The following is a 24,899-nucleotide window of genomic DNA, read 5'->3' as shown; positions in this document are numbered from 1 at the left end:
TCACGTGATTGGCTGATAAGTCGCTGTCAATATTTCTATTGGCTGGTGCTCCAATCCAAGAATATAAATTTAAAATACATTTATTTTTATAATCTGTCATCTAGGAGTCTAGGACCCAAATGACGTCCGTGACTCAGGTAATTTTTATCAGCAATCAGTGGGCAGCAATTAGCTGATGATTAATGCTACGGTTCAGTGAAAAAAATAAAATTTCTAATAAATAGTAATTGCCTAGAAGAAGCCACACCTCGTCCATGGTAAAATAAGTTGGTTTACCCAACACCAGGTGTCACTCAGCAGAAAATATGACGCCTGTTGTTCATTTTTTTGTGTCATACACCGCGTTGCTTGCTCGTGTATATATATATACATACTGTGGTAATTAAAAGTGTTGTAATTTATAATTTTTATCTATACATATTTTTATTTATTTAACTTTTATTTATTGAGCCTGAAAAGTACTTTAGTAAAGTACTGACAGTTTAACAAAGAGTAAGACTGATGGTCAATGTTTGGGACAAAACATTGACAAGTATTAAAAAAACAACAATGTACTTGTTTTCTCAACGACTACACCTGAATATTGACATTTCAATCCATAGTGATCGATGTGATAATTAACGGTCCTTAAAAAACCCTCGTCGAGATAAGAAATGTTTGTGCCTTTTATTTATAATATTAATTTATATATATTTAATAATAATTATTATTATTATTCAATTAAATAATTATTTATAAATACGTTTATAATTTTAAAATAAGTAATAAGTAAAATGTTGAGATTTCTATCCCGAAGAAGAGTCCGCGGTGTCAACGGACAAACCGCATCGCCACAGATTAAAAATCAACGATTACTTAGTAATAAAAATATTATACAGTGCCAAGTCATATTGCTTGATGGTACTGACTTGCCTATTGAATTGTCTGTATGTAGTTTTTCTTCATTTCACTGGATTTGATTTTTAATTTAAAAATGAAAGTACTTTTATTGTTTATTGTTTGTTACAGAAAAAAGCTTTGGCTAGTGATTTATATGAACAAGTATTTTATAGTTTAGATTTGATTGAAAAAGATTACTTTGGATTGCAGTATACTGATAGTAATAATGTGCAGCATTGGTTGGATCCTACTAAACCTATTAAGAAACAAATTAAAAGTAATTATTTATTTGTTTGTTTGTTGGATAATTGGTTGACTGGTGGGTGGCTGGAGAGTTTATTTATTTTTTTTTTTAGTTGGACCACCTTATACGCTGAGACTCAAAGTTAAGTTTTATTCATCGGAGCCTAATACTCTTAGGGAAGAATTAACTAGATACCAATTTTTTTTACAACTCAAACAAGATATTTTAGAGGGAAAACTTTATTGTCCTCACAATGTTGCTGTGCAATTATCGGCTCTGGCATTGCAATGTAAGAATTGCATATAATTATTTTTTATTTTATAATAGTAATAATAATTTAATTGTTGGTGTAATTTTTTTTAGCCGAACTAGGAGATTATGATTCATCAATACATACAGCGGCAACGGTTTCAGAATTTCGTTTTGTACCTGGACAAACAGAAGAAATGGAACTGGAGATTTTGGAGGAATATAAAAATTATTCAGGCTTGAGTCCAGCTCAAGCTGAATCATCGTACTTAAGTAAAGCAAAGTGGCTGGATATGTATGGTGTTGATATGCACACGGTGCTGGGTAAAGATGCTTGTGAGTATTCACTAGGTCTTACACCGACAGGAATATTAGTGTTTGAAGGGAATCAAAAGATCGGTCTATTCTTTTGGCCAAAGATCGGGCGGTTGGATTTTAAAAAAAAGAAATTGACTTTGGTTGTTGTTGAAGAGGATGATGAAGGCAGGGGAGAACAAGAGCATACATTTGTTTTTCGACTTGTTAATGAAAAAGCTTGTAAGCATTTATGGAAATGTGCTGTCGAACACCACGCATTCTTTCGCTTGCGTGCGCCGGTAAAGGGCGCGAGTAGCCGTCAAAATTTCTTCCGCATGGGTTCACGTTTTCGTTACAGCGGAAAAACGGAGTTTCAAACAACTCAGTTGAACCGTGCACGACGTACCGTTCAATTTGAACGCCGACCGAGTCAACGTTACGCGCGGCGACAGAGTCACGTTCTGCGTGAACGGCAACGTCATCAGCCAGAACCTCAAGTGCCACAGGCATCTAGTGTCCAATTAGAGCCATCATTACAACGTCAGTCGAGCCATTCTAGTTCAGAATCATCAGCTGTAAGTGTTATCCAGCCTACAACATCAACAGCATCAACATCACCACTTGTTGACTCGTTACTAAAATCATTAGCAAAAGATCCTCAGCCTCTGGAGCTTAAAAATCAGACGGCAAGTGTTACAACGCCGGAAAAAGAGTCTGAACAAATGAAAACAAATTTAATTGTCGAAAGTATTAATTCTCCACCTCAATCACTGCCTAATAATCAAATCGGTGGTACTTTATTGCTATCGGCACGATCGCCAATACCACCAGAGTCACTAAAGTGCAATATATTAAAAGCTAAGTCTCTGGAGGTGGAAAAAAATTCAAATCTTGTATCTATTACATCGACAGACAGTACAAGTTTATGTTCGATTAAAAATCAACATTCCGATGCAGCAACTATCGTCTCCGTGGTACGTATATATATTTATTTATATACATATGCATACACATATATATATTATTATCCAGTCATTTATTAAATTCAAGGCTACTTGATAATAATATAATATTTATTATTATTACTTATTACATGTTATTACTATCTATGCGTAAGCGTATTTGTCTCGCTAGCTTATTATTGTATGCTTTTTTGCTATCTTTATACTCGTAGGGAGGCGATAAATTAACTCTCAATGTCAGTGGAGTAGCGCCGTTAACTCCAAGTCCGCCACCAACCGATGATACTGTCACTGTTACCCACTTTTCGCTAGACAACTGGGGACAAATCGCTCAGAAGACAACACCGTTTAGCAATAAACTAACAAATTCATCACAAAATCCATTCAATCCATTTAACAGTGATACTTGTACCACTGAAAGCAGTATTACTACCAGCGTCGAGGAAATAACAGAGGCCAAATGTGATGATAGCAATGAAATTAAAAATACAAATCCATTTATAGATTCAAATCCATTTTTGGGTTTACTTAATCCATTCAAAGACATACCAACGGTGCTAGATAAAATAATTGAAAAAGAAGAAGAAGAATGCAATGGTACTGTAACTATTCCTACGGTAACTGAACCTGAACAAGTGCCTTTAACTACTTTAATTACTACGAGTACTTGTACTACTACTGCCAGTACTACTACTACTACAACATCTAGTACTGCTGTAACCACTACATTTACACGTGCGGTTAGTTAAATTTTTTAAAATGCTTGCATGCTGTAATAAATCCTCACTGTGTTTGTCATTATATTATTTTACTGTTTATTATATTAAATATTATTTTTATTTATTTAAAACAGGATTCTTGTACCACTGCCTCTGATATCAGTCCTTGGTTGGTTGCGGAGCCAGCTCAAAACAGCAAAACACATCAACAAAATCTTACAATGAAGACTGTTATCACAACGCAGCTATGAAATAGTATTTTTTTACCAGATGATACGATAATCAATGAGTCTGGTGTTTTTAAAACAAATGTTAATTAATTATTATTAAATTGTACTACAGTCAAATTCACCTGATACAATTAATACTTTTACTTAATACGAATATAATTTTGCATTTATATTTGATGGGACCAATGGCAGCTTTTATTTCCCAGACGCGTAGGCATTATATGAAAGCTTTTATTAAATTATAATTTTTTTATTACTATAAGATTTTATAAAAAAATATATATACATATATATTATTATTATTATTATTATTATACATATTAAGTGAAGAACAAATAAATGAAAGTAAATTTTAATTAAATAAAAATTTATTTTATAATTACCTTTTAGTACAAAATGTGAACAAGTATTTATTTAATTATATTGGAAGTAATAGCAAATTATTGTTATTATAATATCAAGTAAGGTAAAAAACCTAATACCCGATCAGGAAACTAGTACCCATTCATTCATGTATTTTTATATCTATATTTACTAGATTTTACTAAATATAGATATAAAAATACATGAGTGATTGGGTACTAGTTCCCTGATCGGGTACTAGGTCTCTTGCCTTATATTAAATAAAAAAAAAAAGAAGTTACTTAAACCAAGAGTCCTGAATAAATATCTTGAGCATCCTACCCGTGATGCCAGTAGTAATTCGACTAAATCTCTTGTTGTCAGGACGCCAGGTAATTTTTTATTTTACAATTAATTAGTTATACATTTTAATTATCATTAATTTATTTATTAGGACTATTTAGCAGCGGCAATCCTATTAATGAAAGCCTTTGTCTAGAAAAAATAATTAATAGTTTGGATAAAAATATTGAGGTCATAAGTCATCTGTCAAATTTAGGTGAAGATTGTGATGCTGAAACTAACCAGCAACTTGTTATTTATCATAATTTTTTTTAATTAATAATTTAAGTGATTAATTTATTAAACTTTATTTTTTATTATTTAAGGCGAATAAATATATGGAGGATCAAGTATCTCAACATTTTTCTCCCCTAATTACTGATCTGTTTCATCCAGGATACTTAATAACTGATAATAATATTAATAATAATTAAAAATTGAGTATGTTGTGATTTTATGAAAATCGGGGGAGACAAAAATAACCTTCCTCGTTATTTTCTTTGTCTATTTGTACTTAAAAAAAAAATTGTGTGGTGTGCATTATGAATTATAAATATTTATTTCTACAAGTCAGTAGAGGAAAAATAAATGTTAACTTTTAATTAAAATAATTATCTTTATTATGTCAATCGTATTTATGTAAAATTCTATTTAAATAACATTTCTTTCAAAATTGTTTTTTATAATTAATTTTTTTTTACCGCATAAAAATTTCAAAATTAGAAAAAAGTTGTTAAGGAAAATGAAATAAAACTTATGAACAATATTTACACACATATAAATCTGTGATCACGTATTTAAAACAGATCTCACAATTTCACTAATCACTAATAAAAATTAATAATTTTACGATTATTGTAGTATGTTTCGTTGATTTCTAATTAATTGATTAATTCGGGTTAGTTGTTCTTGTAATGTGACCTCACAAAACAATGTTACAGAACACTTCGAACAAAATTTATCAATTATTTCTATATATTGGAACATAGAAGCATCAACCAGAGCGTCAATTAATTCAAAAATTTTCTCTTTGGTTCTGCGTTGTCTTTCAGCGAGAGCGTCACAGTTGCACTTCTCCGGACTGGAAGACGATGAAAGACTGGAGGTTTCACTCGAGAATTCCGTTACTACATCCGCTGCTACTTCTGGTTCCGGAGCTTCTGGTTCCGGAGCTGATTCAACAATCACTTCAGGTTCAGGGCTGGAATGTCCATTGGAGTATGAATGGCCGTTGGCTTCGGGTTGAAGTCCCGCTATCCTCAAAATAAGCGGAATGTGCTCCATGATAGCTAACGGTTCGAACTCTGGAAATGCTGGTCTGTTCTGTCTGTTTGGATCCATTCCTATTCATAAACAAATATTTTTAATTAATGTCAATATTAGTTAATTTATTGATAATGATTTTTGAATTGTCTTTTAAAATGGTGAAAAATCATAAAAAAAAACCTTTAAAAAAATTGCACCTATAGTTTTTAAAGTTTTTACCTTTAGTAATTAATTTTCTCGAAAAAAAAAAAAAAAACCGGAAAATTTTTTATTGGTCAAATATACGTTATTTGCAACCTGTCGTCAATTAATGTTTGAACACGATACGACTAAGCATGTGAGCACGCGTTATTTTGGCGGGCAGCTCCGCCAACGCCATCTCACTGTGGGTCTCATTTTAACCCATGGAGATTATAGCTCTGTCCCGTGTTATTCTGAACAGAGCTGCCAACCTGATAGATAACTTGAGTACCTTAATTTTGCCCTTTTCTCATCGCGAATGACTGATTGCGGGTTTAATTGTTGGCTACATATGTGTTTGACATATTTTAAAAATCTCATATTTAACCCATAAGGCGTAAATTAATTTATTTAAATAATATTTCAGGCTTCCGACTAAAACGTCGAGGCGCATGCGTCAGTCGGGCCAAAATAATAATAAGCATATAAATCCAATACGCAATTAATTACCTCCATGACATAAAATTACGAAATTTGGCTTAAATTAACCAGAAAATTGTACTGATTCGGTTAAAATTTATCTAACAATTAAAAAGTATAATTACTATACAATCATTAAATCAAATTCGACATGTCATGTAGCAATAATAATAACAGTACAAGAATGGAGCCATGTGACCATTATGTGCTGTCATCTATTTCCGGCCTAATACAAAAATACCGCAATGTTTGAATATTCTGTTATGACCACCACCTATCGGGAGGTCAGTTAATTAATTCGCTATAATTTAACTTATTTATATTGGGATACTTCGCCCGGGAGTATTTAAATACTCAGCTTTGGTATACCGATTGTAAACTGAGGAAGGATTTTTCGATGGAAAATAAAGTTTACATTATTAAGTTTAACAATTCAAGTGGAAGATATATTTTAACTTAGTACAGGATGCGACATTCACGCTCGAGCTTCTCGCTTATTCTCGTTCACAAAAATTAATCTTAAAATTACTCTAAGTTTGAAGGGACGTCAGCCTTGGAGACTATCGCGGGGTAAGTTTTCCTTATATTGCGGATTCCAACCTGCTTATCCTCTTAGGGTTTTATTTAAGGGTTTCAAGGAATTTCCTTACTAAAATTTATGGCAGGGTACTTGAATTTCTAAAACTACTTAAATACGAAATACAGAATTTTTTATGAATAACTAACAAATGTCAACACAAATTTCTCTTAATTCTAGCGAACAAGGTTTCAGACATAAGTTTCTTTCATAGTTTTTATATTTATAACTTTATTTAGATGAGCCTCGAGTGACCAGATGTTTTATATTTATTTTATTATTTTATTATTTTTAAGTCCCGGAAAACCCAAGAGTTTCCACGATTTCTTTAACAAATATAAGTATAATGATATTTGAATAGCCCGCGTGAGGGTTTATATTTTAATGCCGCAAGGGGTCATATCGATCGGGCAAGTGGATCGCGACCGGTATAATAAATTTGACAAAAGTAAAATGTAAGATGGTAAGAATAAGGTTAGGGACGATAGCTGAAAAAAATTGTTTAGAAAAGATATTCTTTGCGGGTTTTATATATTTATAAAAATATATATTATCGTTTATAGACAACTTTGTGTGATTTGTAACATTTTTATTTAAATAATAAATATTTCAATGTACTGAAGTTAGTTCTATTAAATATACTTATACAAAAGTGTATATAATAATTCATCAAGGGGTGAGTAATACATTTGATTGATTTTTTTTCACCACCAAATTTATAATGTATGAAATAAACTACTTAGTTTCCAGCCCCTTGAAAAGTTGATTTTTGAAAGTTTATATGAATCAAAAACGTTCATGATTTTGTTCATGAAACTTTATTTTACCAGTAGTCAGCCCTCTCCCCCTTGATTATCCATTAAGTAATGATCGAATAGACTTAAAATATCCAATTTCACAATAATTCTATTTGATCCATTGAAAATTGAATAATTGTCCGACTAAAACTTTCTTTATTGACGGAATATACAGGGGGCTGGATACTGATCGATGGCTGGCAGAGTATTCTACATGAGTGTGAATGTAGCCGACATCAGACAAATTTAAAATTATTAATAAATGGAGTAAATAATTGATAACAAAAAATATTTTAAAGATGCGCATTTACAAAATTTAAAAATTGATAAGTGAATTTTTTATAAATATTATTGTTTCGATTGTTTACTCTATTCATTTATAATTTTAAATTTGTCTGATGTCTGCTACATTCACACTCATTATTTTATTCAATATTATAAAAAACTTAGATTTTATACCTACATCCCTATCGTAGGGTTCTAAAAAAATATAATTCACATTTATTGATTTGTATTTCTTTTAAAAAAAATTTCATCTTTCAAAACCTTTCCAATATATCGTCGTGTAGTATATATACGTTAAATCTAAATGACAGTGCATTTAGTGGACAGTTGCCAATTTTTTCAAATTTAATCTAATAAATGTAACATTTATAGGAAAGAATTTGGAAAATGCATATGAAAGACTTTTCATAATCTCGATGCGTATATTTTCAAAAAATTATCCATGAATATCGAATTTGATGATTTAAAGATTATAAAATTGTCACCTGTCTGCTAATTTCACTATCATTGAAACTAATTAAGAAATATGTTTTTTAACCATTTTTGTACTGTTTTAGCCAATATTTTTTTAAAACGAAGATTGTAGCTTTGAAGAAGAAAAGTTGAATTTGTTGTTTATGTAACTGTATGAGCTATTTGTATTCTCGAAAATACCTGATTGACGTTAAATTCGAAATATTGTTGGCTAATCTAACTACACAATCTATAAACTAAAAAAGGAAGCTAGATTATTGAAAATCTAGAGAATGCCACTTAAGTAAACGTAAGTAAATTTAAACCCTCACATGTATCTCTTAGCATGTAAAAATACTCGAATGAAAATAATCTAGCCAACTATACACGAAAATGATTTATTTTTTTAAATAATTACGAAATTTTTAGTTAATTGAATATCTTTTTACAGATTATTAAATGTTGTTGGATTAACTTTAGTGGTACTGATTGAATATCATACAAATTTATGTATTATCAAGAATATCAAACCAAAAAAAAGTCAAAATGGATAAAGAAATAGCGAGTGCAGTTACATCGGGGGATTTAACGGCGATAGAAAGAATTTTCAAAAATGGTGCAGACCTGAATGCCCGCATAGATTCTGTGACACTAATTTATCTGGCTATAAAAGCTAAAAAGTTTGATGCTGTCGAATTATTGTTAAGGTTGGGAGCACGAGTTGATGATTTCGTTCAATTGACTGGTTCATTGACAAAATATACGGCATTACATATCGCGTGCTTAGAAAATGATCGAGACTTGACAAGATTATTGGTCATTGAGTACGATGCTAATGTTCATGCTGTCGCCGATGATATCCAACCGATTGCCTTGGCGGCTCTTCTTGGACACGTGCATATCGTTCGTATACTCTTGGATAATGGTGCAAATCCTGATGCTACTATCAGTAAATCTATTTATACAAAATATGTGAAAGATGTCATGTGGTGTAGCGACTTTGGAGACAAAATGAGTTTATTGACGTATGCAATTCTCAACAATCAACATGACTTGGCTACACTTTTATTAAAATACGATGTCAGTGTGAAAGTTAAAAGCCTCACCAATAAAACATTGTTGATGTATGCTGTCAAAAATTATAGAACAGTCAGAGAAATTTCTAAATCGATTATAGATAAATTAAGTCCTGAAGAAATCAACGCGCGGGATGATGGAGATTTTTCAGTGATGCATTATCTGATGCATGATTTACTGTGTGTTACATATTTAAATGTCAATCCAAGTGATAATTATACTTTTATAATGCTGGAAGTGCTAGATTCATTAATTTCAAGAGGATTCGATTTCGAAGGAACGATGAACGCAAATCCAAAAGATTTCCTAGTAAATATGGCGGCTGCTAATCATTGTGATTATATTTTGGTATTTCTGCTTTTATATGGCGTTTCCATTTCTAAATCAAAAGCTCTGTATAACGCTCTAAAACCTGAAGCTTCGAAATATTGTTATTTCCCGGACTGCCCTGGCAATGACCTAAGTAGAATATCCAAAGGTTATTGGAACCCGCATAGAATACAAACTCAAGATAATATTTTGAAAGATTTACTTAGCAGACAGTACTTTCACGATCCGACTGTACCCAAACAAGAAATAGAATTGATGGATGAAGTAATTAAAGAAGATAAAACTTGGGTGAAAGCGTATTTAGAAGGGTATAAAAAAGAGTTATTAAATTTAAAGGACTATTTTATTCACTTGAGTAATAAACGTATGTCGTTTTACGATTTTCTTATGTTGACTAACAAAGAATTGGAAAATCTTGTTAGAGTCGAAAATTTTACTCACGTTCTTTCTGCAAAAAAGCTTGCCTGGACGAACCCAGGAATGCTGTTCGGTCGTAGAATAAAGGCGCTTATCAGACAAGCTCAAAAAAGAGTTAAACTTTTGAACCAGGGCAAAAAAATACGTTTTCCTACTACTAACTGTCTTTCGCAATTGCCATGTGAAATCATTTTAGAAATTATAGAATATTTAGACGTCAAAGAATTGGAACTTTTTATACTTGCCTTCCAAAGCTGAAAATTATGATAGTTTATTTTATTCATTAGACTTAATATTATTTTTATAATTTATTTTAAGATGGTTTATGTGAGATGTAACAAATAAAACTTTTTAAACGATAACTGTTTGTAAAAAAACATGTATTTTTTATTTTATGAATCGTAACTTGGTTATTAATTTATTTCATCATTATTATTGGATGCCTGTTGCTACATATTGAAGAATTTTGAATTAGTTCATCATACTTAATATGATTTCAGATAATATTTTTACAAAAAATTATAGATATTTAATATGTAATTAGCATTTGTCTCCGGTATGCAGTAATTACTCGCCTGCGGCTCGTGTGTGCACTTATCCGACTTGTGCTAAAGCCATTGCACTTCGAAAATAATGGCTACCCTGTGGAAAAGCTCTCATAAATTCTGATAAGATATTGAATATTTTTTATGAGAATCTATGAGCTTCGAATATATCTATGAGATTTAAAAAAATTCTCATATGAATTTTTATGAGAATCTACGAGTCAAAGCTTTTGATGTTTTCCTATCATGATTTCCGTACTAGATTTTTAAAAGAATGAGTAAGATTTTTTAATTTATGAGATTTTGTGACTCGAATTCCGCCAAAGATTATGAGATTGAATAAGTACTTTCACTTCTATAAGATTGTTACAGTTTATTCTAATCTATTTTCAATAAGAATTGATCAGGCGAATTCCGATGTTATAATACTTACAAAATCTCAATAAGATTATTTTTTTATACGAAATTTCCAGAATTTATAAGTTTTAATAAGAGTTATCCTAGCCCTCGCGGTTTTCATGATACGGTTTGAACACTGTATTAAAAGAGCATACACGTAGTCGATAACAAGTAGTTTTACCGTATTTATACGGTATGTTTGTGAAATTTAATTACGGTATTCCTACAGAGCTTATACTGCGTTTATACGAAGCTTATACGGCATTTCTACCGTATTAATACGTTATTTCTACCGTAATAATACGGTACTTCTACTGTATTAATACGGCATTTCTATAAGATTAATACTTCATGTATATGATATTAATACGAAATTTCTACCGTAATAATATGACATTGTTAGCGTAATAATACGGCATTTCTACTGAATTTATACGGCATTTCTACCGAGTTCACACAACAATTCTACTGATTTAATGAGGTGTTTATACGGAATTTATCCAGTACATGGTAAAAAAAACTATATATAATTATTAATGATAAATGGCTCTATATAATTATTTATATTGCTTTACAATGTATTATGTCACTCGTATATTTTTATATCATATAGTAGAGATTCTATAGACTTTTGATTAAAATATTTTTGTTAAAGCTCAAGTTCAAATTCAGAGATAAATTATTTATGGAAACATTGATAATAAATATTTTTGTCATTACGTAATATAGGTTGTACTATATTACCATCAAAAAAGGTACTTATCACTCTATCGAATAACGGAGGAGTACCCGCGCCAGAATGGTCACAATTTCGGAATATAAGACTTCTGAAATAAGTTTCTTACCAGAGACACTACAAATCGTAGGCGCTACCTAGTGGCGCGCACCGAACTATTCTCGCTGCTGCTGCCTAGCACCAGTGACTTCCCTCTCTTCCATATATATCTTTTCTCCCAAGAAATTTTTCTCTCGGTTTGAGTAACTTTTTTTTTTTTTGGTTGGAGCATACGAAAATTCTTTTGTTAAACAAATAGTAATTATTCCAAGAAATTTTATTTTTTTCAAACAAAAAAATGCAATATTGCTACAATAACCTGGCACGGCTTTCTTCAATAAAATATCTCTTATTTTAAGAAATAAAAACTTTTAAAACAATTAAAAATTTTTCGACTAAAGCATAAAAATATGTTAACTTGAGGAAAAAAAATTTTGATTCAAAGTAAAGATTTCAAGATAATTATTTATTTAAAGTAAAAAAATTTTTATTTTCCAAATCGTTAAAAAAAATTTTCTTGTATCAAGAATATTTTTCTTAGTTCAAGTTAACTGTATTTTCTGTGTAGAGAAACTAAAATTTAAAAGACGCGTGAAGGTTTTTCTAATGTACAAATAAAGAACTTTATGAGCTAAAAAAAGACTTTTATGTCAAAATACCCATACGACATAAACACTGCAGTGTTTAGACATGTTTCAATTGAAGAATGTAATTTTTAATCATAAAATAATCCTAGTTATTAATATTGATCCTAAATGTATTTCAAAATTATCTGATGTTCTTGCGAATCATTACTACATAGAAAAAACAGTTAACTCGAATCAAGAAAACAATTCCTGATTCAAGAAATTTTGTTTTAACGATTCGGAAAAGTAAAATTTTCTTGCACCAAGTAAATAATTATCTTGAAATTTTAATCTTGAATCAAAATTTTTTTTCCTTAAGTAAACATTTTTATGTTTAAATTGAAAAATTTTTACTAGTTTCAAGAGTTTTTATTTGTTAATGAGAGAAATTTTTTTGAAAAAAATTTTTTTGTGAAAGTAAAAATGAACTAGTTCATTTTTACAGCTGTACTTTTTTATTGAAAAATTGAAAGCAGAACATAGTGAAGAGATGAGCCATTTAAGAATGCAAGTAGTAGTAAAACATATTGTATCTGTTATAGAATCTGAAGATTGTTTGTTAATAAAACTGAAAGATAAGAAAAGTATTTTTCAGCCTGTAAGAGTGAGACGGCATAATCACTGTATAAATGCGGCATAACCACCATATTTATACCGCATAAATACCGTTTAAATACGGTGCGAACATTATATGAATACCGTGTAACCACTGTTTAAATGAGGTATAGCAACCGTATAAATACGGTATAACCGACGTTTAAGTACAGCATAAAAACCATATAAATGGAGTATAATCATTGTACAAATACGGTATAGCGAGAGCGTAAATACGGTATAAACACAGTATAAATACGGTACAGTCCCTATATAAATTTGGTATCAACACAATATATTTACGGTATTAATACGGTAATAAAATTTCACAAACATACCGCATTTGTACCTAGGGTATACCGTAATAATACTTATACCCAAAAAATACTCGGAAAATACCGTAGAAATACCGTTATGGCAATTCCGCGAGGGAGGAGATAATATCTTATTGAATATCATAAAATATTTGTCATATTTTATGAGAAAATATTTAACATGTATTTCTTCGAAATTTTATGAGACTGAATCAGGAATCACATGGACAAATGCAGACCTTTTTCTCATAAAAATTTTATGAGAATTAGTAAGAAAATCTATAATCGAATTAACTTGTAAAAACTTAAAAGATTTAATTTTAATTTAAAAGCTATGTGATTTATGAGTTTTTGTAAGTTTTAGTTAGAAGGCTATTACTTATAAAATATTATGGAGTACTTATGAGATTTTATAAATAATTTCCATTCACATAAAATATTAATTTTATCAGATTCATTTAAAAATAATTGCTTAACTTCATTTTTTTTTTTATAAGAATTTACACCAAAAATACTAATATTATTACTATTTCTTGTACTTTAAATATTTTAACTGTTCGGAGATGAGTGAAAATATAAGTTTTTATGTGATTTTTTACAAACCCAGTATCTTGCCCCATTTTTTTTTTTTTTTGGTGCAAGATACATTATTTTTTTGTAGCGATATTGCATTTTTTTGGTTAAACAGAATAAAATTTCTCGGAACGAGTACTATTCTTTTCACGCAAGTTTTTTTTGTATTCTCCGAACAAAATAACAAAAGTTGCTTAAGCCAAGAGAAAAAATTTCTCGGGAGAAAAGATCGATATGGAGAAGGGGAAAGTCACCGGTGCTAGGCAGCAGCAGCGGGAGTAGTTCGGTGCTCGCCACGAGATTGCGCCTACGATTTGTAGTGTCCCTGGTAAGACATTTATTTCAGAAGTGTTATATTCCAAATTTCAATACGATTTTATTCGAGCACTCATCTGTCATTTGACAGACCAACAAGTACCTGTTTGGGTTGTACTATGGTATATCCCATAATACATCATGACTTTAATATTTAATATTAATGTTTAATTGAGTAATTTTTGATGAATAAATAAACTGACTCAATTTCATAGATTTTTCGTGAATAGATTGCTAAAGATTTTCCGCGTAAATACTCATACAAATATTCTTGAGTAATACATAATAGAAACTTTTTGAATTCATGCTAAAAAATTCAATAATTTAGCATATAAACTATATGGAAAATAACTGTACTCACACTGATTAATCAGTATCAAATCTTGTATGATTACTTCAGAAATCGTCTCATACAATCTTATTCATTTCCAAAATCTACTCAATTGTAAACTTTACATTTTTCGTAAACTTATAAATACTTATAATCACAATATTACAGCTTGTGTTTCTTATAGATTCTGATAATTTGTATGAGAATTTTAAGAAAAAAATTTTTTTGATGCACCATCTATGAGAAAATAATTGTATCAGAATTTTTGAGATTTTTCGTGGACAAATACTGATCGTTTTCTCATAGCCAATTGTTTTTATAAGATTTTATAAGACCTTTTCCACAGGGTACTTTGTTTACTCGTTATGTTATGTACTATTATTGAATTATAATTTTTTAATATCATAAGATTTTTTAAAATATAGATGTATATATACAAGCTTAAGAAAAAATAAATGAAACTGGATTTTCATAAAATAAAAATTCATTTTATAATAAAAAGTGGACGAATATTTATTTAAATACGTAGAAAGTAATGACAGTAAGTTATGATTACTATTATTTCAATATCAAGTACATTTAATATTTCATTTGATTTTTACAGTCATACATACATATAGTTTTTTTAAGTTATTAAATATTTTGTTAATTTTTTTTTCTTTTGTTGTTTCATAAGACTACTATTGTTTTAGTAACATACAAAGGATGACGTATGAGAAATTGCAGATTACGCAAATTACAAGTAACCGTCTTCAAGACATTATTCTTACATATTTTTTTTGTGTCCATTTGTTTTTTATTATAATCATCGCAAATTACATATTGAAAGATTACGCTAAGGACTCTTATGCAAACACATTCGTCCACCTAATCCCACTTGTATACAAATCTAATTACCTTTTAACAAATTTCACAATTTATTTATTTAATTATTAACTAATTTACTAATTAGCAAACAAAAATATTTAATAATAAACAACATAAACATTGTCATGGTCAATTTAAAACTAAATTTTTCAATTTTTTTTTACAGCGGCTTAATTTAGTCAAGTAACTTCAGGCATTGCACGGCTTTGAAAAGAAACTTGGAATGTGTTGACTCAGTACTAATTGGATCTAATTACAGTGAAATAAGTGAAAGTAAATGAAAACCTTTAAAAAAAAAAAAAGATAAAAACAGCTAAAGTAAAATAGCAAAATATTAATAATTTAAAACAATTTTATTGATGTGAAAAAATAATTTAGGTCATTAAATATTAATAACGCTTTAAAAACTCACAGGAGACAAAAAAAATAGTTTGATGTTAACTAAAACTACATACGTTATTTACATCCTCATTACTGTATATTTTCTTCCGTTAATCTGTCTCATTAATTTAATGTACATCCTCAATTACTAGCTCATTAAATACATTTCCTTATATAACTCCAAAATTCTGGCACAACATAGTTTTTAAATCGTCCATCTTTATCTCACATGCACTTAGTACTTTTATTTTATTTATTCAATTGTTTTAACTGACATTAATACTCATCGCTAAGTAATTTACATTCGTCGGAATATAAATAATATTTATATTCAGGACACTTTACTTTTTCATCATTTAACACTTTCAGTTCATTTTAATACCATCAGTTGTTGCATTACTATTATTATTATTATTATTATTATTATTATTATTATTATTATTATTATTACTATTATTATTTAAATTTATTTGTGAACATATTTGGTTTAAATAAATAAAATGAAGCGTAAGTTGTTTTTGACTTTGAAAAAATTAAATTGATAGCTATCTCGTTAACTTTTAAATTAATATTAAAAGTTTATGATTTAAAATATTTTAAATTTATTAATTTAAAAACTATTATTATTATCATTATTAATAAATTGATCATTTAAGCCATTTGTGTAAATTTATCGACTACCTAAAAGTTTAAATATATTTTAAAATTAACAGCTAAACTTTTTTTCTTTTTTTTTAAATACCAATTACATTAGTGCTGTTTTTCCGATTTCAAATGATTACTTGAATTGTTTGCTAGATCATTTACTAGATTATCATCAGAAACCTCTTCACTGCTGTTGCTGCGGATATCGCCCTCCATCTGTTCAACAAAAAAAAAATCGATGATTATGAATCATAATAACGTGGCGCGGTGAGTCATTTTAAAGTAAAATCAATAATAACGTGTAATTAGATAATGTAAGTGTTTGTGTTTGGTTGTTTGGATGGATTGATGGGTGGGTGGGTGGGCGGGTCGATGTATGGATGGATGTAGTTACATACCTGACCGGCGTAGAATGCATTGTAGGCAATTTTTAAAATCAAGTAGGTCCAAATAGTATGTAAAACAAACAGTAATATTAATAATGAATTAAATATATAATATGCTGGGAACATGGTTACAATTTTGGGTGCCGATACTGATGTACTGTGAACATAATAAATATTAATTTATAATTAATAATTAATAAAGTGGATACTTGTTATAATTAAATAGCAATAAATAAACAAAATGTTGTATTTACCTGTAAATAATCCACATTGGATAGATAACCATCCGTGTTATCAACCATAAAATAGTAAAAATAGAAAAGATAGCATCACAAGTTTTTTGATAATTAGCATACTTAGCCATCTTAGCAGCCTGTAAATAAAGAAAAATATAAATAACGTTTATATTTATTCATAGTTACATAACTAACAAAAAAACAATTGTAAGATTATACTTCTAAGAAGATATCAGCGCAGTCATGTATAACTAATACAAGAGAACCGATCCGTGTGAGATTGCAGACCCAGGAGAAGCTCATGAGCATAATGGTGGCTTTGTGGTGGATAAACATTTGCCAGAAATCTTTTCTTTTAACGTCGAAGAACTGGGAAATGCTGAGCGAGCAGTAGAAAGATATTGAAATCATGTAGTACCACCAGACGTCATTTGTCACCGCGTGGTACGGGTAGCCGTAGTAGCAGTACTTTATGTCCCAGAGCCAGGGTTTGTCCCAGAGGACGATGAGTCCGTAGATGAATATAAGGGTATAATAGAGACATCTGAAACTAGAAATAAAATTCCGTTTAAATGTCAAAGCCAGTTGGGTATTTAAAGTAAAAGTTACTTTGAATGCTGATTATTTACCAGTTTTCACAGAATTTGGTAAGAGTCGAAGGTTTGTCTTGAGACCGTCTTAATCGTAACCATCTCTCGACTTGTCTTTCAGACCAGTCTAGTTGTTTAGCTAGAGCCGTTATTTGCTTGTGTTTTATCCTCTTGCTGTAGGCTTTCTCCAGCAACGCATTTGGTGGTGCCTTCTTCGATCTGGATGTTTTGATACCCAGTGATTTCCCAAACGGAGCAAAGCAGTATCTAATAACCAATTCAATAAATCTAATTACAAATTTATACTAAATTCTTTTTGTCGACAACTACCAATTAATACTACTACCTAATTTTATTTAAATAATTAGTGATTATAAAAACCGGTAAGATAACCTAAAAAAATATTCCTACGTAGTAATTGATAACCTAGATGACCGGCAAGTTAAATAAAGCGTTAAAAATAATAAAAAATATTTAAATAAATATGATAACAGCACTTACTTCTCTAGAGCGTATCTGACTAACAAGAGGCCAAGGGCCATCGGCAATGGATACAAAAGGTGATGATAGTCCGCATACTTGTTTTCCGAATTAGGACTAATATCATCCCACGTTATATTTGGTGGCAACCAAATGTCAGGAGACCAAAAACTCGAGGATATATTTGTCAGGACCTCCATAGTTCGAGATCCTGAGACACGTGATTGATGATGCTCCGCTACTTGATGCTGTATTGCACAATTTTATTTACCGAATATAATATAACTGTACAGTTATTTTTTTATTAAATAATCGTTACAAGTGAGGCTCGAGGACTGTGGACATGGAAGTGCTCCGCCCTGTTAGAAACCGCCTCAACACACAGAGCACAGACACCACAATGCGTACTACGATAAAGTAATCTGAGGAAAAAATATAATATATGTGTATATATTTGTACAGAAGGTTCTGACAATGCGTATGTACAGTACTTACGGTTTGATTGGATACTGGTGTGATGCACGTGTGTGGGCTTTAATTTTATGTACACGTATATATAATAAATATATGTAAGCTTATATTTTAATTTACAGGAGCCACATATGGAGTCCATGTCAACCGGTACCGTATCATCAAACGTAAAATTACCGACGTCAGCAAAGTAGATGTCCGATGATTTTTTTTATCCAGAGGACTAGTGGCCGCGACCCGCAACACCACCAAAATACGGCCCTTAGATTCGAGAGGATCAAACAGTGACACTGAAAATTTATGATATGAATAAATATAAGCATATAAAAAGAGTACTCTGAATCATGGAAGACGCGACACCTGCACCAACTGAACACACGGGTAATTAAATAAATTAGTTAGTTAATTTAGTTTTATTTTTGCTGTTATTATTGTTATTAATTATTGTTTTGATTTATTAAATTAACGTGATAATTTATTTACAGTTAATCAAGATGAACTTATCCTTCAACAGCAACGGAGTATAGAGAAAGAGGTTACTGTCATTTATTTTAAATTTATATATTTTATATAAAAAAAATCAAGCTGTGGTGTTGAATAATTTATTTATTTTTTTCTGATGCTCGTAGATATCTGAATCAATACCGCTGATTGGAGAAAAAGAAACACTAAAGGGTCTTGAACGTGAGTATGAAGAAGATCAAGTTTATTTGTCAAAAGCTAGAGTCTTGGGAGAAAAATATTCATTTATACGACGTACCAGGCCTGATGGCAACTGTTTTTTTCGGGCATTCAGTTATGCTTACCTCGAAAGACTGATCAATAATAAAGATGAGTATGAAAAGTTCAGGGAGCTTGCCCTTAAAAGTAAAGACAATTTAGTTGCTTTAGGATTTCCTAAATTTACTGTCGAGGACTTTCATGATACAGTAAGTCCACAAGTTATTATTAACCATGCGTGTGTATACTGGGTCTTTGGACATGCTGACCACAGATTTTTGAAACTTAAATTCCCTGACATGTACAGATTTTACAGAAATGTGGCCACCATGTTTGGAGGAACAGTCAATTTAAAAAAAAATCTGTTTATTTTATTTTTCTTGAATTTTTTGCAACTTCTGGTCCATGTATTAGTCGAGACAAAATTTTTCCAAATTTTTTAGTTTTGTTTTTTAGGTCTACGGGGCCGGGAAAATTTTTTTCAAAAAAACCAATTCATGGCTCGTTTAGAAAGTTTATTAAAAGCTACAATTTTCGTTTTTTTGTTTCTCTGTACGACGATTTGCTGCTGAGATATCAGCCTTCAAATGAAAAAGGATCCTTTTGTCTTTGATTATCGATATCTCAGCAACTAATGGTCGTACAATAATTTAAATGACATTTTGAGAAACTTGAATAAATTCCCTACAAGATCCATTTTCGATTTAAAAAAAAAAAAAATTTTTTTTTTCCTTAACATTAATTTAAAAAACCCACAAAAAATGGCCATTTTCTGGTTTTTTAGTCAACTCATCGCTACTTTGCAAATATTGATGGATGTATTAGACACTTCAAGAAAGAATTTAAAATTTTTTTAAGATAGTCTAGAAACTTTGAAAACTTGACTGTTCCCTGAAAGACCTAGTGCGCATACCGTGCCTGGAAAAATAAAGTGTACACACGCATGGTTAATTTAGAAAAAGCTGGTGGTTAATCAAATAATTAATGAGTTAAATATTTATTTCAGTTTATGGAAGTTATTGATAAAGTTGGTGGTGATTCTGAAACCAGTCATGCAGAGTTACATAAATTTTTTAATGAACAAGGATACTCTGATTACATTGTTGTATATCTTAGATTAATAACTTCTGGTCAGTTGCAAAAAGAGGCAGACTTTTATCAAAATTTTATCGAAGGTGGCCGAACAGTTACTGAATTTTGTCATCAGGTAATTTATCATTTTTATTTTTTAATTACTAGTTGTTGTTGTAAAATAATTATTTTTTATTTTTTAATTAAGGAAGTGGAACCAATGTACAAAGAATCTGATCATATTCATATAATAGCGATGAGCACGGCATTAAACACCGGAGTCAGAGTAAAATATATGGATCGTGGTGCAGGGACAGAAGTTGTAGCCCATGATTTTCCAGAAGGTTCAACGCCGTCAGTTCACTTATTATATCGACCTGGTCACTATGACATTCTGTATCCCTGATAATAATATTGATATTAATAATAATAATAATGATTTATTACTACTGCTTAATGTAATCAATTTTTAAAATAAAACCGTTTTTTGCGATAAGTTACATGCATTGATACTGATTATTAAATTTAGTACTAATAGGATGAAGTATAATTTTAACAAATATTAAAAACGCTTGACCCTGTGGGCCAACTCCAAAATTTCTTGCTGTTTTTGAGCTCGAAGAGCTTGAGGTTACAACTTTGTCGGCTCTAATTACATTTGAAAAGTTCATGTAAAAAAGGCATCCAATAATGACGGAATAAATAAAAAACCAGGCTAACTATAACAGAAATTGATTCATAAAATTAAAAAAAAAAAAAAAAAAAATAGGGTAGAAGTACCATTTGTGGCCACTGCTCGATTTTTGGACATTTAATACTTTATTTTAAAAAATACTTTTATGCAATAGTGTGATAAAAATATCTTCAAACACATTTAAAAAAAAAAAATTATGTTGTTCCGTATTTTGCAAATTATTTGATTCAAAATTTCTGTGGCCAAAACTGACCAAAAACGGTACTTCTACCCTGCATGTTTTTTTTACAAATAGTTATCGTTTAAAAGGTTTTATTTATTACATCTCATAAACCATCTTAAAATAAATAATAAAAATAACAATAAGTCTAATGAATAAAATATACACAATTATAACAATATACACAAATTATAACAATTATAACAATATACACAAATTATAACAATTATAATTTATAGCTTTGGAAGGCAAGTATAAAAAATTCCAATTCTTTGACGTCTAAATATTCTACAACTTCTAAAATGATTTCATGTGGCACTTGAGAAAAACAGCTAGTAGTAGAAAAATGCATTTTTTTGCACTGGTTCAAAAGTTTAACTCTTTTTTGAGCTTGTCTGATACGCGTATTTATTTTATCGGTGAAAAAAATTCCTGGGTACGAGCGGCTAAGCTTTTTTGTAGAAAGAGCGTTAATGAAACTTTCGACTTTAACAAGTTTTTCCAACTCTTTGTTAGTCAACATAAAAAAATCGTAGAACGACATACGTGTATTACTCCAGTAAATAAAATCGTAATTTAAATCTGAAATATTCGTTTTATACTCTTCTAAATTCAATCTCAATTTAGTATTTTTTTTCATTACTTTATCCAGCAATTCTAGTTCTTGTTTGGGTACAGTCGGATCGTGAAAATGCTGTCTGAAAAGTAAATTTGTCGCAATAATTCTTATGGTTGTCTCTTTATCACGTTTCCGTCGATGGTATAATGGATCCCCTCTGGAGCAACAATTTTCCGAAACTTGAGAATATATAGCGTTATGTAAAGCTCTTGATTTAGATATGGAAGAACATGAATCTAGCATAAATATCAAGAAATAAGGACAATGATGAGAGGCCACAAAATTTACAATGAAAGAGTTTGGATTATTGTTTATCGTTGCGTCTAAATCGAGTCCTCTTGAAACTAATGACTCCAGCACATTATTCATGTCATAAATATAATTATCTAATGCAATAAAAAGTCGATCTTTAATATCCAGTAATTCACACAGTAGATGATGCGCCACTGAAAAATCTCTATCATCCCGAGCGTTGATTTCTTCAGGACTTAATTTATCTCTAATCGAATTAATTATTTTTTTACCATTAAAATAAAATTTGACAGCATACATCAACAAGGTTTTATTAGTAAGGCTTTTAACTCTCACATTGACATCGTATTTTAATAAAAGTTCAGCCAACTTTTTTTTTTTGTTGAGAAGTGCGTAAGCTAATAAAGTCATTTTATCTCCAAAATCGCTACACCACATCACATCTTTCACATATTTCGTAAAAATAGATTTACTGATTGTAGCATCAGGATTTGCACCATTATCCAAGAGTATACGAACGATATGCACGTGTCCAAGAAGAGCCGCCAAAGCAATCGGTTGGGTATCATCGGCGACAGCATGAACATTAGCATCGTACTCAATGACCAATAATCTTGTCAAGTCTCGATCATTTTCTAAGCACACGAGATGTAATGCCGTATAATTTCGCAATGATCCAGTTAATTCAACGGGATCATTAACTTGTGCTCCTAAACTTAACAATAATTGGACAGCATCAAATTTTTTAGCTTTTATAGCCAGATAAATTGGCGTTGAAGAACCTATGCGGGCATTCAAGTCTGCACCATTTTCAAAAAATCTTTTTATTACCGTTAAATCACCTAATATCACTGCACTTTTTAATTCCTTACTCATTTTGACTTCTTCTACAGACGCCATTGCTGATAGTTAACACTTCAGAAATATTTTACGAACTTTAGATTTTTATTAATTTATTAGTTGATTATCACTACAGCGATTTTTTTCAGCTTCCAAAAATATGCATACGACGAACTTCCTCGAAACAATTTTAAAATTCGAGTTCCATAAATATTTAAAACGTAATTGGAAATTTATAATCCGGAAATTTAGTTAGTACTGCCGACCCTTGACCTGATTCTATGAATGCTTAGTTAATTTTTTTCCTTATTGGCTATCGTCCCGATTGGGCCACGTGTCTGGAAATGCTTACTTATAACTAACGATAGATTTTTACGCTATGGACGGTAGAGGTACACACACCCTCGCCATACATCAGGTATCGGGAAAACTATGGAGGGGATAAGTACCTCTGCTCTCCATAGGGATAACCGATCCAGCCGTTACTCCATGGAAATAGAAACTCTAGGTACTTTCTATAGAAGTTATTTTTTTTTAGATTTAGATGCGCACTGGTCCAAGCATATTTGTTTTCAGCGCCAATATTTAAAAAAAAATTTTATGAAAATGAACTTCAATTTTTTCTAACATCGTTAGAGAACATCAGCGTTGTGAGTAATTTGTAATCGAATTACATCTGAATAGTGACTCAAATTTTTCAGGCAAATCTAGACCATTATTAGACTCTTACCTGAAAATTCATTCTTGAAAGTGGCCGAACAGTTACTGAATTTTGTCATCAGGTAATTTATCATTTTTATTTTTTATTTACTAGTCGTTGTAATGTGGTTATTTTTTATTTTTTAATTAAGGAAGTGGAACCAATGTACAATGAGTCTGATCATATTCATATAATAGCGATGAGTACGGCATTAAACACCGGAGTCAGAGTAAAATACACTTATCCAAAAAATTAAAGGAACAAGAAAATTTTAGTGATTTTTGGAAGGCTGTATTTTCGTGAAAAATGATCGAACCGAAAAAATAAAAAAAGCAAATTGAAGCTTGAAATTTTTAGTTTGAAGATCTTCCAGCAAAATAATTTTTTGAGCCACGGTTTTTGCGGAATCATAAAAAAAAGGTCGAGACAAAATTTTTCCAAATCTTTTAGTTTTGTTTTTTAGGTCTACGGGGCCGGGAAAATTTTTTTCGAAAAAACCAATTCATGACTCGTTTAGAAAATTTATTCAGCTACAATTTGATTTTTTTCGTTTCTCTGTATGACGATTTGCTGCTGAGATATCAGCCTTCAAATGAAAAAGGATCCTTTTGTCTTTGATTATCGATATCTCAGCAACTGATGGTCGTACAATAATTTAAATGACAGTTTGAGAAACTTAAATTAATTCCCTACAAGCTCCATTTTCGATTTTAAAAAAAAAAAAATTTTTTTTTCTTTAACATCAATTTAAAAAACCCACAAAAATGGCCATTTTCTGGTTTTTTAGTCAACTCATCGCTACTTTGCAAATATTGATGGAAAGGTCAATGTTGCCAGGTAATTTTACAGCTTAATGTACCCCCAAAGACCCTGAAAATTATCAGATTAATCCATTGAACCGTTTGTCCGATCCGATTGCTCAAAGTTTTGCAAAACAATTAAAGGAACAAGTTTTGTTCCTTAAATTGTGTAATCGTTATCAAAATGAAAAAATTAATTTTTTTGTGATTTTCTTTCATTTTTACGTTAGTTATTCAGTAAATGTGAGGTAAAGAGAAAAAAAAAAAATTTCCAAAAAAACGAAAAAGAAAAAAAACCCCGAGTAAAACGTAAAAAAAAAGTAAAAAAA

The 24,899-nt window shown here is 30.3% G+C and overlaps 5 protein-coding genes and 1 long non-coding RNA gene across 8 annotated transcripts; 4 read left to right on the top strand and 2 right to left on the bottom strand.

Annotated features, from left to right (window-relative positions):
* The first annotated feature begins 194 nt into the window (after positions 1 to 194).
* Positions 195 to 3,920, top strand: LOC130672786 (band 4.1-like protein 5). The gene is made up of 6 exons (XM_057477515.1): positions 195 to 926; positions 1,009 to 1,156; positions 1,236 to 1,412; positions 1,487 to 2,643; positions 2,844 to 3,371; positions 3,485 to 3,920. The coding sequence occupies exons 1-6, from the start codon at positions 774 to 776 to the stop codon at positions 3,599 to 3,601; spliced, it is 2,280 nt and encodes a 759-aa protein (XP_057333498.1). The 5' UTR covers positions 195 to 773; the 3' UTR covers positions 3,602 to 3,920.
* Positions 3,921 to 4,146: 226 nt separating this feature from the next.
* Positions 4,147 to 4,887, top strand: LOC130673041 (uncharacterized). The gene is made up of 3 exons (XR_008990823.1): positions 4,147 to 4,314; positions 4,377 to 4,481; positions 4,591 to 4,887. It is a non-coding gene; the product is annotated as an uncharacterized LOC130673041 (long non-coding RNA).
* Positions 4,888 to 4,889: 2 nt separating this feature from the next.
* Positions 4,890 to 5,880, bottom strand: LOC130673040 (uncharacterized). Its single transcript, XM_057477919.1, has 2 exons — positions 5,750 to 5,880; positions 4,890 to 5,607 (listed from the first exon to the last, which is right to left on the bottom strand). Exon 2 carries the CDS (start codon positions 5,603 to 5,605, stop codon positions 5,117 to 5,119), a length of 489 nt encoding a protein of 162 aa, XP_057333902.1. The 5' UTR covers positions 5,606 to 5,607; positions 5,750 to 5,880; the 3' UTR covers positions 4,890 to 5,116.
* Positions 5,881 to 7,205: 1,325 nt separating this feature from the next.
* On the top strand, positions 7,206 to 10,494 carry LOC130672860 (ankyrin repeat and KH domain-containing protein 1-like). The gene is made up of 3 exons (XM_057477626.1): positions 7,206 to 7,443; positions 8,407 to 8,612; positions 8,754 to 10,494. The coding sequence occupies exon 3, from the start codon at positions 8,849 to 8,851 to the stop codon at positions 10,382 to 10,384; it is 1,536 nt and encodes a 511-aa protein (XP_057333609.1). The 5' UTR covers positions 7,206 to 7,443; positions 8,407 to 8,612; positions 8,754 to 8,848; the 3' UTR covers positions 10,385 to 10,494.
* Positions 10,495 to 15,073: 4,579 nt separating this feature from the next.
* LOC130672981 (ceramide synthase 6) lies at positions 15,074 to 18,829 on the bottom strand. Of its 3 annotated transcripts, XM_057477806.1 has the most exons (8): positions 18,679 to 18,829; positions 18,205 to 18,605; positions 17,743 to 17,991; positions 17,333 to 17,663; positions 17,132 to 17,250; positions 16,890 to 17,034; positions 16,596 to 16,707; positions 15,074 to 16,527 (listed from the first exon to the last, which is right to left on the bottom strand). In XM_057477806.1, exons 2-7 carry the CDS (start codon positions 18,381 to 18,383, stop codon positions 16,597 to 16,599), a joined length of 1,134 nt encoding a protein of 377 aa, XP_057333789.1. In that variant the 5' UTR covers positions 18,384 to 18,605; positions 18,679 to 18,829; the 3' UTR covers positions 15,074 to 16,527; position 16,596. The 3 variants fall into 3 exon arrangements, with proteins under 3 accessions (XP_057333789.1, XP_057333788.1, XP_057333790.1); XM_057477805.1 differs by having other exon boundaries at positions 15,074 to 16,707; XM_057477807.1 differs by having other exon boundaries at positions 15,074 to 16,707; positions 17,743 to 17,970; positions 18,679 to 18,828.
* A 50-nt stretch (positions 18,830 to 18,879) lies between these two features.
* LOC130672982 (ubiquitin thioesterase otubain-like) lies at positions 18,880 to 20,956 on the top strand. Its single transcript, XM_057477808.1, has 5 exons — positions 18,880 to 19,035; positions 19,140 to 19,189; positions 19,284 to 19,583; positions 20,381 to 20,581; positions 20,654 to 20,956. The coding sequence occupies exons 1-5, from the start codon at positions 18,999 to 19,001 to the stop codon at positions 20,849 to 20,851; spliced, it is 786 nt and encodes a 261-aa protein (XP_057333791.1). The 5' UTR covers positions 18,880 to 18,998; the 3' UTR covers positions 20,852 to 20,956.
* Positions 20,957 to 24,899: the final 3,943 nt, after the last annotated feature.

Source organism: Microplitis mediator, chromosome 8, assembly GCF_029852145.1.
Source record: "Microplitis mediator isolate UGA2020A chromosome 8, iyMicMedi2.1, whole genome shotgun sequence".
Lineage (NCBI taxonomy): Eukaryota > Metazoa > Arthropoda > Insecta > Hymenoptera > Braconidae > Microplitis > Microplitis mediator.
The sequence above is the reverse complement of the archived record's forward strand: the minus strand, read 5'-3'. Positions and strand labels throughout refer to the sequence as shown.

Bases quoted from the DNA above. Each gene is read 5' to 3' on its own strand.
- LOC130673040 (XM_057477919.1), bottom strand. From the start codon at position 5,605: ATGGATCCAAACAGACAGAACAGACCAGCATTTCCAGAGTTCGAACCG.
- LOC130672981 (XM_057477805.1), bottom strand. From the start codon at position 18,383: ATGGAGGTCCTGACAAATATATCCTCGAGTTTTTGGTCTCCTGACATT. The intron at 17,251-17,332 runs GTATAATCTTAC...CTTTATTTACAG, and splicing joins GCGCTGATATCTTCTTAGAA to GCTGCTAAGATGGCTAAGTA. The intron at 16,708-16,889 runs GTATGTAACTAC...TTTGTTGAACAG, and splicing joins ATGCATTCTACGCCGGTCAG to ATGGAGGGCGATATCCGCAG.
- LOC130672786 (XM_057477515.1), top strand. From the start codon at position 774: ATGTTGAGATTTCTATCCCGAAGAAGAGTCCGCGGTGTCAACGGACAA. The intron at 927-1,008 runs GTATGTAGTTTT...TGTTTGTTACAG, and splicing joins ACTTGCCTATTGAATTGTCT to AAAAAAGCTTTGGCTAGTGA. The intron at 3,372-3,484 runs GTTAGTTAAATT...TATTTAAAACAG, and splicing joins CCACTACATTTACACGTGCG to GATTCTTGTACCACTGCCTC.
- LOC130672982 (XM_057477808.1), top strand. From the start codon at position 18,999: ATGGAAGACGCGACACCTGCACCAACTGAACACACGG. The intron at 19,036-19,139 runs GTAATTAAATAA...ATTTATTTACAG, and splicing joins TGCACCAACTGAACACACGG to TTAATCAAGATGAACTTATC. The intron at 20,582-20,653 runs GTAATTTATCAT...TTTTTAATTAAG, and splicing joins TTACTGAATTTTGTCATCAG to GAAGTGGAACCAATGTACAA.
- LOC130672860 (XM_057477626.1), top strand. From the start codon at position 8,849: ATGGATAAAGAAATAGCGAGTGCAGTTACATCGGGGGATTTAACGGCG.